This window comes from Nycticebus coucang, chromosome 2 (genome assembly GCF_027406575.1).
Source record: "Nycticebus coucang isolate mNycCou1 chromosome 2, mNycCou1.pri, whole genome shotgun sequence".
Lineage (NCBI taxonomy): Eukaryota > Metazoa > Chordata > Mammalia > Primates > Lorisidae > Nycticebus > Nycticebus coucang.
Window position 1 is genome coordinate 3,755,715 of NC_069781.1, and position 15,374 is coordinate 3,771,088.

At 55.6% G+C, this 15,374-nt stretch overlaps 1 protein-coding gene across 4 annotated transcripts in view; it reads left to right on the top strand.

Annotated features, from left to right (window-relative positions):
* Nucleotides 1–15,374, top strand: part of COL5A1 (collagen type V alpha 1 chain) — a 170,484-nt gene that overhangs the window by 104,501 nt on the left and 50,609 nt on the right. For all 4 annotated transcript variants that reach the window (XM_053558724.1, XM_053558706.1, XM_053558715.1 and 1 more), the window contains 6 exons: nt 1,971–2,015; nt 3,879–3,932; nt 9,029–9,073; nt 11,538–11,591; nt 13,785–13,892; nt 14,670–14,723. In XM_053558724.1, the coding sequence (XP_053414699.1) occupies nt 1,971–2,015; nt 3,879–3,932; nt 9,029–9,073; nt 11,538–11,591; nt 13,785–13,892; nt 14,670–14,723 (360 nt within the window). The remainder of the gene's footprint in view (nt 1–1,970; nt 2,016–3,878; nt 3,933–9,028; nt 9,074–11,537; nt 11,592–13,784; nt 13,893–14,669; nt 14,724–15,374) is intronic.

Sequence of the window (15,374 nt, forward strand, 5' to 3'; positions counted from 1 at the left end):
CCTCTCCACTTGCCTAATTGCCTACAATGAACATATATTACTTTTTTAATCAGGGAAATATCTAATACAAATAATTTAAGCTTTGTTATTTTTCCATTATAAACGTAATGCTCATTACAGAATATTGGAAAATGCAAACGAGTGGAAAAAAAGAGGGAACAGGGCCTGGCCTTTCACTGCGGAAAGGTCTATCACTCGCGTTATTTTCTTCTGTTTCCTTTCAGTCTTTTTCTGTTCAAACGTTTTTACTGAGCAAATTTTGTACCTCTCCCCCAGCTCCAGTTACTCTCAGTCTATAAATACAACTTAAAACATATCTTAAGAAATTTGACCTCAGCGTGGCCGCTGGTGTTTGCCGGCCATTCGTGGTTGGGGACGTGCTTCGTGGGTGCTCGGGGTCAGTCGTGCAGCAGCCCTGCTGCAGGCTGGTGTTTCCAGCCCCTGACCGAGGTCAGCTGGCCTCTCTGAGTGACTGAGGTTTGGGGTCTGCCCCCCGGTGCATCCTTCTGGAGCCTGGCACTCGGCCACGGATGCCCCTGCTCCAAGTTGCTTAACTCAAAAATGGCTGTGGTTGGTGGAACTGTGATAAAAGCCCACAAAGAACCCCTCCTTGTTCCTGTTTGGGTCCAGCCCTGCCTCTATGAGGTGGGAAGGCCAAGTGTGCCCCCTCTGGACCAGAGACCAAGTGTGTCCCTAACAAAGCCTGGATTTCCTCAAAGACTTCCCAGTCCACAGGCTTCCCAAAAGGGACCTTTTGCACCCTGACTCGCTTTGCCATCATGACAGGCTATTTGCAAAGGCATCAAGTCCAATTGTACAGCTAATAAAAGTGTAAAAACCACACTCAAGGCTGGGCAGGGTGGCCTACACCTGTAATCCCAGCACTTTGGGAAGCTGAGGTGGAAGATTGCTTTAGCCTAGGAGTTCCAGATCAGCCCAGGCACATAGAGAGATCCCCATATTTAAAAAAAAAAAAAATTAGCTGGATATGATGGTGCATACCTATAGTCCTAGCTACTCCAGAGGATCACTTGAGCCCAGGAGTTTGAGGCTGTAGGGACTGAACTGTGATTGTGCCACTTCCCTCCAGCCTGGGTGACAGAGTAGAATACCCAGTCTCTAAAAAGCCACACATGAATCATTTATTGAGAGATGTGTCTGGGGTCTCCTTAAACCTGCCATGTCTGGAAACAGAGTCCCAGAGCTTTAGGGTGCTCAGGTTGAAGGGCATCTCATCCAGGTCCACAGTCACGAGGTGGGTGGGGGATGCAGGGAAGTCAGACCATGCCCGGTCAGCCCCTCACCACACCACACGGCCTCTCCACTGGGATCCTCGTGGTGGGCCTGTGTCCTTCTACTTTCATCACTGTGGGAAGTCAGAGAGACTCACATCCCTGGGAATGGGATTGGTCCAGGCCCAGCGGGAGGGGAGTGTAACCAGGGCGCACCTGGGGATGTGCTGGGGCCCCTCAGCCAGGTGACAGGCTTTGCCTTTCTCTGGGTCCCCCTACTCCCGATGGTCAGAGGCCCCTGGGTCTGCTAATCCTGAAATGTAGCACCTGGAGCCTGGGCCCAACCCCAGACCCCACAGATGCCTGTTGCCAGGTGACCTGGAGCAGGTGCCTGCCTTGTCCCATCCTCAGTCATAGATTTGTGGCCTGTGGAGGTTGCACTAGAGGGTCATCATTCCCGGCCTGGCGAGGGCCGACGGGGCCTTATGGTTCCCATTTTGCAAATGAGGCAGCTGGGGCTCTGGGTTGACTAGCTCAGGCCAAGGTCTGGGAGTGACCCGCTGTGCTTGGTTCCTCTCCTGCTGTCCCGCATTCACCCTGCTCCTGGCAAGGGAAGGAAATGAGGGAATGTCAGCGATCACGGCCATGTGCTGTGGTGCTGTGGGGGGAGCAGAAGACTGAAGGAGGTTACTTTCTTGGGTGGCTGATGTCTGACCAAGGCCTTTCTTTTTGTGACAGGGGCACCCTGGCAAAGAAGGCCCTCCAGGAGAGAAAGGCGGTCAGGTGGGTACTCACCACGCCCTGCCGTCCCCTTTCCTCTCAGCGTCCTGGGCAGGTGGGCCTTGGGGCTCAAGGCTCAGTCTCCACCCCAGGGTACCTGAGCCTCAGCCCATGCTCAGGTGTCTCTGCCAAGGACACCCAGACTTTCCCTCCCAGGAAGCAGGGTCCCTATCACTGCCCATGAGGTGCCCCTGTCTGGGTTAGTGCACCCCTGCCAGGGATGTGGTGGGGCTAGGGCAGAGTCTCTGGGAACAGCGGGGCCTGTGGCCAGTCCCCCATCCCCAACCTGCTGAAGTGCTTTGCAGGAGAGGCCTCATGACCCTTCCCCCTGCCTCCCCTCCCTTTTTCTCCCCACTCCCGTGGAAGTCTCAGTGGTCAGTGGGGCAAACCTCCCTGCAGCTTTCCTTCCCAATAGGAGACACTTGCTCCATTGCCAGTGGGTGGTTTATCATGGGTCTGGATGGATACCCGAGCCCTAGCAGGCTCTGTAAATGGCAGTACCCTCATTTTCCTGCAGCCCTCTGGCTGGGGGGCGGGAGGCTCCTGGTGGCCCATCCGCTCTTTCATCCTGAGCCTAGGATGTGTGGGTTTTGTGCACTGCTAGTGACAAAGGCCCACCTGTGCCTCTCTCATGTGCTCAGGCTGGTACAGACTTCTGCCCTACAGACTGCTGTTCCCCTAAGCGTTCGTGGACTCGAGGGGCAAGAATGACTCAGGGTCTCAGGCCATGTCCTCCTGGGTCCCGACCTAGGCAGCCTGCCCAAGCCTGCAAGGGGCTGGCCAATCTGAGCTATGTCCTCTAGGCCTTGCCACAGAGGGCCAGCATTGGCTCAGATGTACCCCCTCCCTGGGCACAGCCTCTGGCCCTCAGTCAGAGATGGAGGCATACCGGGGCCACCTGGGGTTGTGCTGACCAGCTGTTGGGCCTGGAGCCCCCCCTGAACACCTGCCACTCTGGGAACTGGCTTTCCAACCCGAACAAGTGCCATTCCCCCAGAACTTACGCGTCTCAGTTCCATTGTGTGCCAAGAGGACGGGGCCTTGCCCTCACAGAGCTGATCCTCTCCAGGGCTGATGGCTGTTGTCACAATCACTGTGAGGAGAGGGCCTGAGAGGGTGTGGTGGGGGCCGCCCAGTGCATAGGTCTCCTGGGGCTAATGCCCCACCAGGAGGCATGGGCCCCACCCCAGGGAGTTCTGGGTGGTCATCGCCAAGGCCCTCTGACGGTTAGAGGATATCCTACTCCAGACACCCAGCCCTTGTCCCCTTCTCCTAGCCAGAGGCTCTCCTGTCTTGCTGCAGGGGCCCTGGGCTTGGCATGTGTTTCTTCAAGGATGACTCTGCCTCCCAGAGCAGCAAAGCTGGCATTTCACCCTGGCCCACCCCTCAGAGGTCCTCAAACTTTTTAAACAGGGGGCCAGTTCACTGTCCTTCAGACGGTTGGAGGGCCAGACTATAGTTTAAAAAAAAAAAAACCTATAAACAAATTCCTATGCACACTACACATATCTTATTTTGAAGTAAAAAAACAAAATGGGAACAAATATAATCACACCACCTCATGTGGCCCACGGGCCGTAGTTTGAGGACCCCTGCTGGAGTTCCTGGGCTGCTTAACTGGCCTCAGGTGTCCCCGCTTACATGGACACAGACTGCTATTCCAGCTTCAGGGCAGGGCCTACGGGGCGGGCACAGGTGCCTCTGGCATCTCCCACAGGAGCCTCTTTGGAGGCCTCACCTGGGAGGCTGCTTTTGCTCGCAGCAGGAGGGATTGGGCTGGGGGAGTCTACATTCTGCCTTACTCTGGAATGACCTGGGCACCCCCATCCAACATGCAGCTGATGGTCTTTTTGCTTCTCATTTTAGGGTCCGCCTGGCCCTCAGGGTCCCATTGGTTACCCAGGTCCTCGAGGAGTCAAGGTGAGAGAGATGGGAACAGGTCTCCCCAAGAGCACGGCAGTTCCTCTATGGTTAAACCTCCCTCCAGCCCAAGCTGGAGTGACCTGGTCCTCCTAGTCCTGAGTGGGGACACTGGGTCCTGGGGCAGTGGGGCTTAGCAGCGGAGGGCTGATTGGGAGCGAGGACAGTCTCCAGCCAGTCTGTGACAAAGCTGCCGGCACGCCTGTGCCCATCTGTCAGGATGGGGATGTGCTTTGGGCCTGACACCTTTCAGTATGTCCATCTGTAAGGCTCCTGCTATCCTCCTCACAGACAGCAGCCGTGGCCTTTTTGCTGGGGAAGCTCTGAAATATTTCTTCTGAGCCACTGGCCCATTCAAAGAGTGAAGAAGAGAGTCTGTCCCCATCGATAGCCCCTGGGCAGGCCAGCGTGTTGCATGATGGGGTTCACGGGAAGTGTCCATTCATTCACAGCCAGTCTCTGCCATTCTGGCTCTTCTAGAACTATGTTACACGGGGTGCAGGGCTCTGGGGCGGGGTCCAGCACACAGGTCCTGCTGTGGCATCACCCTGGCCATGTCTGCTCTGAGCGGCTCCCTGGACATGTCAGTACGTCTGTACGCAGAGAGCTGTGCCCCTAAGGACATGTGCACATAAGCTCTTCTCTGAGAGTAGTGATGCCGCAGAGAAGCTGCATAGGGAAGTTCATGATGATTCTTTCTGTCAAAATGATTTTAAGTGGATGTGAGGGAAAATATACACTACACATCTCAACTGATTCAGCTGGAGGGATTTGCATAAAGACGCTGCTAAGCCCCCTGCCCACATCTGCACAGCCCCAGGTGCGTCGTCACGCTTGCCAAGCCTCCAAGTGCATGGCTGCCCTGGGGCTTGGGGGAGGGAGAACCCAAGACCTCAGTTTTCAGTGCTTTGCCCCAAATTACACTAAAATCGGCGCTGCAGTAAGGAGGAACTCAAGCTGGAATTATCGATTCCTAATTAAGTCCTTGGGTCTTGTTCCTGGATGGCCCCAACTTCCTTTTCCCAGAAATTAGGATGTTCTAAGTTCAGGGTCCACTGAGGACAGACCTCCCAACAGGTGGGGGCCTGGGGCCTGTCAGGTTTCTCCCTAAAGCATTTTTTACCAGCAAGACACCTAGTGAATTTTATAAGGGTTATAATTTAACAGAAATGCTGATTATGTGAGTTCGATGCATGTGTATCTTATAAATTCTTCTCGCGTAGCCAAGTCTTTGCCAGCTCCCATACATGGCTAATTGCATAATGCTGCTTCTGTGAGCTAAAAAGGTGTTTGCTTTAAAATGTTTATGGAGAATGCTCTTATCTTGTCTATCTGATTGAAATTCATTCACGACATGAGCAATCCAGTTAGACTTGGAAGCGGAGGGTGGAAGGAAAACCCAGGTTTGGAACAGTTTTGGCTGGGAAAATAGATGCTGGTACTCCCATGAGTTAGACAGTGTGAGTGGCTCCAGCCACCTAATGAGCCTTGGCCCAAATGGCAGTGATGGTGGCAGCAGGTGGACTCACTGAACTGTCACCATTAGAGATAGTCCCTATTAAGAGATATCTAGTTACCTTCCACCAAAGCCCTACTCTCTTCCTGAGAAAAGATATTGTCTTTGGGTGGCGCCTGTGGCTCAGCAAGCAGGGCGCCGGCCCCATATACCGAGGGTGGCGGGTTCAAACCCAGCCCTGGCCAAAACTGCAACAAAAAAATAGCCGGGCGTTGTGGCGGGCGCCTGTGGTCCCAGCTACTCGGGAGGCTGAGGCAGGAGAATCGCCTAAGCCCAGGAGTTGGAGGTTGCTGTGAGCTGTGTGACACCACGGCACTACCAAGGGCAATAAAGTGAAAGTCTGTCTCTACAAAAAAAAAAAAAAAAAGATATTGTCTTTGTTCAGGCTGCTGTCACAAAAATACCACAAATGGTAGAACAGAAAATTATTTCTTGCAGTTCTAGGGGCTGGGAAGTCCAAGATCAAGGAGCTGGCAGACCCAGTGTCTGGTAAGGGCTGCTCACCAGTTCCTAGGCAGCTCTTCACATAGCAGGAGGGGCAAAAAGCACTTTTGGGCCTCCAATAAGGGCACTAATAGTGCTCAGGAGGGCCCCACCCTCATGACCTAGGTTCCTCCTAAGGCCCCACTTCTTAATACTGTTGCTTTGGTTATTAGGTCTCACCATATAAATTTGGGGGGACATGACACTCAGAGCATAGCATAGTGTTTCTTTGGTTTCACTTAACCTTTAACTTTCCTTTGGGGTTCCTTCTGCCCTTGCCCTTCTGAAGGGCTTCCAGGGGTCCTCAAACTTTTTAAACAGGAGGCCAGTTCACTGTCCCTCAGACCGTTGGAGGGCCGGACTATAGTTAAAAAAAAAACTATGACCAAATTCCTATGCACACTGCACATATCTTATTTTGAAGAAAAAAAAAATGGGAACAAATACAATCATACCGCCTCATATGGCCCGTGGGCCGCAGTTTGAGGACCCCTGGACTATCAGCAAAATCAAACCACCCTGTAGGAGCCCACAGCTGCTGTGAATTCCTACCTAGGCCTAGGCAAAAACCCTGCCACACTCTGGGCTGTCCCCACGTCTGCTCCCTGCCATTCTGAAGCTCATGTAAATGGAAAGGCACAGAGGCCCACTGCTGGTGTAAGGATGCCCCGGCCCAGCCAGTCTCAACAGAGGTTGGTTCCTGTGTGACTGCGGAGGTTCATTGTCATCTAGTGTGCAGAAGCCAGGGGTGCTGCTGAACCCCCACAGTGCATGTGACAACCCCGCATGACAAGGAATTATCTGGTCCAATGGTCAGAAGTTCTGTAGCTGGGAAGCCCCATTCTTGTGTAGTTGGTCCCAGTCTCTGGCATGGATCATAAGGCCTGGGAGGCCCGCTCAGCCAGAGGGAAGAGAGGGGTGCCAGATGCCCCCACACCACACCAGGGCATTTAGCGCTACTGGAAAGACGAGCCAACCGCACGGACCCTGCCTCTGGGCTTGCACTAGATAGGGGAGCGAGAGCCAGATGATGCCAGACACTGAGGAGCTAGCATACCTGAGCAGGTTAAACCTGGGCCCCCACGTCGGTTACATCCTCTTTGTATTCTCCACCACACTTGTGATTTTTATATGAGCTTCAGAGGAAATAAGTGGAATCTAAAATTACTATCTTATTTAACAAGTGTGGAGAGAATTCAAAATTGCCTTAAAAAGGAAAATACCTCCTCTCCTACTACGTCCTCCTGTGCGGGGTTCTAGTGCTATTTTGAAACCCTGCTCTATGGAGAAGCCTGGATGCAGTGAGTCGGACAGAGCCTCTGCGTGCCCCTGCAGAGCCCCAGTGGCCCACCTGTTCTTTTTGCCCCTTGGGGCTTCTGGCCAGGACCACTCTGGAAGGAGGTGCCCTGCTAGAAAACAAAACAAAAGTTCCTGGAGAACACGGGGCTGCAGGCAGTGGGATAACAGATGTTACCAGCGCTTGCGAGTGCAGGGGCTGCCCTGGGGTGCTGGCTCACAGACTCGGCTGGGCTGCCTCTGCTGTGGACATGGGTACTGAGACATGGTCTGCATTTGTGCGTTTCCCGTCAGAGGCTCAGGTGGAAGCAAGCATGAGGGAGCTCGTTCAGCCGTGGCCTCTCTGCCGATGGGTTGGGTGTTGAGGGATGATCCAGGCACCTGTGGTGCTGTCCCTGTCAGTGTACCTAGTGTCACTGCTCAGTGAGCAGGAGCCGTCCCCAGCTGCCAGCTTCCTCAGGTTACCCTGACCTTCTGGGCACCTCGGCTTTGCCCCAAGGCCTGGATCCCTGTGTTGGTGCCTCTCCACCAGCGGTAGTGGGCTGGGCCAGAGCAGGCGTCACCGTCCACAGCTGAGTGTGCAGGTGTGCCTGGCTTAGCTCGCTGGCATCTCACGATGCTCCGAGTGCTCGGGTGATCAGTTTCAGGGGAACTGCGGTGACCCATCATGCTGCTTCTCCAGGGAGGGCCAGGCCGTGCAGCCCTCCCACCCCATGGCTCTGCAGAGCACCTGTCTCCAGCCCTCCTTCCCCAGGACCCAGGAAGAGGCCAGAGCTGCAAGGTCTTTGGAAGGTTCTGGCCACAAGAGGGCAGCTGGTGACTCCTGGGTCCTCCTGCAGCCTGGACCGGGAGCTCAGTTGAGAGGGAGGCATGGCCCTCTCAGGCGCCCCATGGCTGAGGCAGCCGCTGGAGTCAGCGGTCAGTCTCTAGAGTTCACAGCCTCCCTGCTGGGAGGTCAGAGGTCGATAGGCATTAATAGTGAGGATGTGGCTGCGTAATTGCACCGGGTTTATCTGCACTGACTGAGGCTCTTGGCTCAGTGAGAATGCTGGGAAAGCCTCCTGGGCCTGTCCTGGAGGTTTTTGTTTAGCAGGGAGAGGCAATGGTGTGTCTTGAACTGATTACAAGCATGGTAATTATTGTTGTTATCATTAATTGATGATATTATAACATGTCATACATTAATGATAATACGGAATTAAAATAACCAGATGGCATGCAGCTACTGGTTATGGCACAGCTGCTGTGTGCCCGATGCGGTCCTGTAGGCCTCACACATGTGCCCCTCCCAGCAGCAGCCACGAGGTAAGGGCTGTCATCATCTCTACTCCCTGAGTGAGGTAACTGAGGCACAGAGAAGTCTGGGACACTGTCAGAGGCCACAGAGCAGGCTCTGGGACACAGATGAGTTGTCCTGCCCCACACACCATGTCCCACCTCCTCCCCAAACATCTGACGCATTAGCAGTGTGTGCTGGCTAAGGGCCCCTGGAAGGGCCAGGGTGGGTTTGGGTCTCCTGCACAGAGGGGAGGAGTCCGTGGAGGTCAGCCCAAGAACCACAGACCCTGGGCCTCTCTTGGGCCTTGGGTGCAGGCTGTGTGAGGACGGGAGACCTTCTTCCCTTGAGTGGGGACTTGTGCCGGAGAGCTTGTCTGAGGGGCAGGCGGCTGGGCCCAGCTCCAGCTGTGGAGAGTCTAGCCTTTCTTGGCGCACTGGGCTTTGACCTGTGCCTGTGGGAGCAGGAGCTCAGCGGAGGCTCCCTCCTGTAACTGCTGCCCCTTCTTCCTTCTCTGCTACACAGGGCGCAGATGGCATCCGTGGCCTGAAGGGCACCAAGGGTGAGAAGGTGAGTGTGTTCCTCCAGCCCCGCCCCATCTAGAGCTGGTTCCCAGCAGGTGCAGGTGGATGTCACCCTGAATATGGAGGGGGTGACACTGCCTTGCAGGAGGTATGTGGGTTGCAAAAAGAAAAACAAGTTGAGGAGGATGGGCCCTGGGGCACATCGCCTGGTGGGGCTGAGGGTGACTGGGCTTTGTGTACCTACCCCAGAAGCAAGGCACAGCCTCCCACTGCCCTCCAAAGACCAGCGGACACCTTCTGCCCCATGTTTTCCTCCCCAGCAGAAGGAAGTGAGGCAGCTAGCAGAAAGGTCTATTTAGTTAAATGTTCTTCCCTGGGCAGCCCCTTGAGCTGCAGAAACTCACATCATGTAGCAGAGCCAGGCAAGGGGGGCGATGAGCTGGCTCTTGGGCCCCACCCAGCTCTGAGGATGGAACCTGGCCCAGTGCTGCCAGGTGACTGACTGCATCTGGCATGGCCCACCTGGCTTGGTGACAGGTGGCGTTAATGAGCATACATTGTGGCTCAGAGAACCATGCTGTTGCCTGTGGCCAGGAATGAGGTCAGGCCTACAGGTATCATTCTGGTTAACACAAAGCTACAGGGTGTCACCATGGGCTGCCAGTTGGAATGTTCCACATAACCCTGTAGCTGTGACATTCTGAACAATGTGGACCTCGCTGGACACTTTCATCTCTTTGTTTTGAGGAAGGAAGTTCAGAGCCAAGTTTAATGCTCAGTCCAGGTGCAGATTTGGACTCCGGGGGTGCTGCTTACTCTGAGCCTCACTCCCCATTTTTGCCTCTGTTCTGTTGTGGGTGTCCCTGCATTCTGTGCAGCCCCCGGACGCGTTCTTCATAAGGCGTGTCAGGCCTCTTTGCCGGGCAGACCGCGAGGTTTCCCAGGGATGCAGGGGCCTGCGGGGCTGTGTGCGGTGCCTGGTGTTTGCACTTGCGCTGGGATGGTGCGCGTGCTGCAGCTCCTCACTCGGCACCCCCTCATTCAGCACTTGTGGCAGGAGCTGCCTGGATCCTTCTGTGGAATCTGCTGGCCTTAAAACTGTTCTCAAGGCGACATATTGAGTGGTCACACCGAGCGGAAATAACACAGCAGCTAAAAGGCCCTTGAGTGGTGGCATTTGCTAAGCACCCTAGTTGGCTTGCCCCGGTGGTCGGAGCAGCAAAGAGGGAGGTGCTGTCCAATGCTTTCCAGAGTGCGTCTCCCACATGGCAGAGCCCTGAGCCTGTGTCTGTTCTGAGGCAGCTTCTGAGTGACTCCGTCACCCAAGGGTACTGCCTTCTAAATGGAGCTCGCTGGAGTCTGGGGACAGGGATTCCCCTTACAGTTGGTGCCCCTGGCAGGGCTGTTTGCAGGCCCCCGAGTCCCAGAATTCCTGGCACGCTGGTTTCTGGGGGGCACCTTCATTAGGGACCTCTTGTACTTTGGAAGATGGCCTCTCAGTGTCCCACTGTGGTCCCTGCATCTGCACTCCCCAGAGACAGGGCTGCTTGAGAGGATGCTGACCATATTGTGGTGAGGATACTTCCTTGCCGGGAGTCACTATGCTGTCCCCCGGCCCTGCAGGCAGCCCGAGACCGTCTGGGTGGGAGAGGGCAGTGGTGAGGAGCCATCTTTGTGGGCTTCTTGCATTATCTGTGGCCACTGCTGATACGCTGCCGGCGCTTTACCAACACTGTGGATGAGGACCTTGGGCTGCAGCTGGCCAGGAGGACTGGATTTTCACCATGTCACAGAAGGCTATCCCGCTCTGTCCCAGGTCCTGGCAGAGCTGTGAGAATTTGTGGCCTGACTGGGTCCCCAGCTCCTGGCCTTTCACCCTTCTTGGATTAAGATGTGGCCCCTGAATCCTGAGCATAGGCCCAGCCAAGGCTACTCTCTCAATGCCAGCCACGCCCTGCAGGACAGGTCCCTCTGTGGTTTCCTGGATGGAAAAGACCAGACCCGGGGCCAAGCAGGTCATTGGCAGCCTCACCTGTGACTCCTCCGATTCCCAAACAGCACCGATGGCTCCTGGTCTCTGTGACCTGCCTTCTCAGGGGGAAGTACCTGCAAGGCCAGTAGGGTTTGTTTGGGGGCACCTCCACCCCGCCTTACTCCGTTCACACAGTGCTAGGTGGACAGAGCAGAGCTGCTCTGAGGAGTGATGCCCAAGCTCAGGCAGCCTCCCTCAGACCAGCCACACAGAAGGTTCAGGGCCAGGCTGGGCCCTCCCCAGACCAGGGCCGCTGCTGGACTGAGCCAGCCAGAGCCACAGAGCTTTATGTCTGGAAATGCAAGGATTAACAGGAAAGGCATTCATAGGGGACTGGCACCTCACTCCTTGCCAGGCCATGAGCTGCAGCCCTGAGATTGGGGGACCTTGTGCTGAGTGGCTTAGGGTGGGGACATGCTGGGAGGTGGGCCCTTGTGCCCAAACTGAGGTGTGCCCACACCTCTTGTCCCTCGTGCAGGGTGAAGATGGCTTTCCTGGCTTTAAAGGCGACATGGGCATCAAAGGAGATCGGGTGAGGACATTGATTTGGGATTTGGGCTGGGGAAAGGTGGGCGCGCTCTGGGCCCTGCAGGAGGGTCTGGGGGCTTTGGGGGCCCAGGGCAGCATCTCAGAATGGAGGCGACACCTCTGCAGAGGTTGCTGGCTAGAAGGGCAGGACAGCCTGGGGCCCAGAGGTCCAGCTGTCCCCACCCTGTTCACTTCCTATTCCTTTGGGGCCTTGGATAACTGGTCACCCAGCCCCTCTGCCTGTGTTCTGCACAGATGGGTCTATAGGGACTCACTTTTCCTCTGGCTGAAACTGTGGGTTGGCTCAAGAAGGATGAGGAGAGGTGCCTGGGGTGAGAAAGGAGCGAGGTGGTGGAAATGGCCCCGATGACCAGGGCACGCAGCAGCCTGCCTGGGCCATGGGGCTGGCCACCAGCAGAGCAGTACTCTGGTGAGGGCCTGGGGTCTCTGCTGAGTCCATTGGGCATCTAGGTTCCCAAACAGTCTTCATGGGCTCATGCTGGCTATCTGGAGAAGCCCCAACAATTTGGCTTGTTTTTTAATGACTAATTTATCTAAGCTCTAGACACATCCCGTTGGTGCTTGCCAGGGCCAGGGTTTGTTCACATGGCCAGCCCACAGAGAACCAGGAGAGAGGGGGACAAATGGCACAGGGGTCCATATTATGAGGGAATCCAAAGCTTCCAGAGCAACTGCATGGAGGACACCCCCAGCCCTTGTGCCTGGGCTCCGTGAGCAGAGTTCTTGTTGCAGTTGGCCAGGGTGGGGCCGGGAGTGCGGCACTGCCGAGCCCAGGACATGGGGCCCATCAGTGGGCTCTGCAGAGCAGCCAGGGCAGGCCAGCTGCTGGGGTGGGCGCTGGGAGTTTCCTGATGACCTCAGAAGGAGTAGAAGCCTGGGCAGAAGGAAGGAGGTGCCCTTCAGGTGGGTATAGCCACAGTGGCAGCTGTGGACATATCTGGATGGACAGATGTTGGCTGATGCAGGGCTGTTATTCAGCTACCCTAATTAACCCTCTGCAAAGCAGAGTCTGCGGCAGCTTTCAGAGCCTGCCAGAACAGGAGAGCCCCCAGCACTTGCCCCATGTCCCACCCAGGCAGACAGAAGGCAGGAGTGATCTTCACCTGGTCAGCAGGCTAGACAAGAGAGAGGGCTTCGTCTCACAGTTCTGTCCAGTTACTTTGCTGCTTATAGGGGAAGGACCCTAAAATCTCCCCATATTCAGGGCCTCCCTCAGCCTGGCTGGTGAAAGTCCCTTTACCCCTCCCCTGGGATGATGCAATACGTACATTTGGGGTCCATATTATGAGGGAATCCAAAGCTTCCAGAGTAACTGCATGGAGGACACCCCCAGCCCTTGTGCCTGGGCTCCGTGAGCAGAGTTCTTGTTGCAGTTGGCCAGGGTGGGGCCGGGAGTGCGGCACTGCCGAGCCCAGGACATGGGGCCCATCCATCTCCAGAGAGCGGAGCCCGCACTTGGCTCTTTGTAGGTGCTCGCTAAACAGGGGAAGGGTTACTTTGTTGAACCAAGGAACCTCCTTAGGGATAGAGCTCTCTACTTAGACAGATTAGAGCTTAAGAATTAGAAAGTTACTACTCCTTTTTTTATCTGTGCAAGGCACACTTATACTGTGGGGTTGCAGGCAGTTCCACCGCTGCTCCTGGAAGCAAAGGATCAGAGAGGACTGAGCCTGAGGAGACAGAGAGCACCAGGAGGGGCATTTGGGGACTCCGCCCTGGCCAGCGGTCAGCCTCGGCAGGCCCCCAGCCCCATTTCTTATCTGGGCCCAGGCCCCCCATCTGTAACATGAGGAAGTCAGACTAGGCAGAGTGTCTGAGTCCCAGTTATGGCCAGGGGCTGTGGTCTATTTCCATACCTCCTGGGCTTTCAGAAGAAAGAGCAGTCCCCAGTCATTCTGCTCTATTTGGGGAAGTAGCAGTTCAGAGCTGCTATTGTTAACCAAAGTTATTTTAGCCAAGAGGCCCTCAATTTAGAGAAGGTGATTGGGAAGTGGGAGTGTGCAGCCTTGAGAAAATAAATAGCAGGGAGCCTCCTGCAGGGGCAGCTCAGCAGAGCCCTGTAATTTGCTGCACAATGGGCTCCTTGGTGGCCGAGGCTGAGCTGGCCAGCGTTCTGCCCTGCTCTCAGCATGGTGGTGGGGGGGGCCTCCCTTATTTCTTCTTTTCTTACTTGCAGGGGGAGATTGGCCCACCTGGTCCCAGGGGAGAAGATGGCCCTGAAGGCCCGAAGGGTCGCTCAGGTCCCAATGGCGATCCTGGTCCGCTGGGGCCCAGTGGGGAGAAGGTTGGTACTGCTGGACGCTGGAGCACTGTCCTAGAGGGGTCTGTGCTCCATAAAAGCTTTAGACAGGCCGTTCCTGCCCCTGGCCTGGGGCCCTGGGGCAGGGCAGGGGTGACTCCTGGTCAGGGCTCCTGTCTGCCCACCCAGGCCTCTTGCCCTCTGCCCAGTGACTGTGGTGGATCGACCGAGCCTTTGTGGTCCTGAGTGAGAACCTGGGAGACCTCCGGCATCATATTGGAGGAGCTCCTTCCTCCTGGTGGTCATGAAGCTTGGGGGTCTGAGCCCTCAACCCACAGTCGAGGACCCCTGTCCTTACTGAGTTCCCACCTCCACACTGGGGGAAACAACAGTGTCCCGATCACAGCCTGAAAGCACGGCAACCTGGTGTTACCTGCCTGGTGCCCTTTGCAGCTGCCAGAGGCCAGCAGGGTGAGCATACGGAGTGGCTTCCAGCCCACCCTGCCCCCATGGCAGGAGCTCTTACAGAGGGTGAAGAGACGCTCCACAGATGAGGAATGTCCTTTGGGGCATTTGCCTGTAACCACTTTTGCTTCCACAATGGAGTCAACCTTGTGGGCATTTGCTTCTGTGTGGCTACAGGACGGATCAGATGTCCCCTTCCCTCCCGGTGCTTATCCATCCCAGAGGACAGGCAGGGCCCCTCTGAGAGCTGCATCCCCCTCTTGCCCTGCCAGGTCACATGGGCTTTTTCTGTGCTCAGAGCAAATGATTTGATTAATACCACACTCACTGTTAATGCCGCTCTTTCTCCCCATGCAGGGAAAACTCGGAGTTCCGGGACTACCTGGATACCCAGGAAGACAAGGGCCAAAGGTAACGTGCAGCTGTGGGAGGTGTCCCAGCACGCGTGTGCTGTAGGGACACTCGCTGGCCCCCTCCCCGCCCTGCCCCTGCTCATCCGCTCTCCTTCCGGTGGATCGTGAGATGTTGAGGGGTGACCCGCTCCCCGTGCCTCCTGAGTGCCTTTGCGTTAGTTTGCCAGCTTGGGGGGAGGTGCTTGGGTGACGAGTGGGGCCTTGCTGAGAAGGGGACAGAGCCTGCCCAGGCCGTGGGCACATAGCACTGCAGTCCTCCTGGCAGCCTCTGTACCTGTTGGTCAGCTGGTGGACAAAGGTGTCCTTAGTCCATACCCTGAACTCCTTAAATGGTCCTCTCAGCGCTGCCTCATTGGGGGATTTGAAGGCCGCTCACTTGTAATAGAGTATGAAAGAAAAAGGAAACCTTTCTTACATGGAATCATGTTCAGGTTTAAGTGAAACCGGTCCTTAAGGCTTTGGAAATCATTGAAAATGTTTTCTTCTTTTTTCCAAATCCCATGTTTTATTATTCATGGTTCTGCCTTAAAAAATAACCAGCTGCCTGCACTAGAGACATAATTAGCAGCAGAAGCAAGGTCTGACCCTTTCCAGATTGGCGTATGGCCCTTGGATGCCCCCTGTTAGCCTCATCTGCTTTCCATCCCGT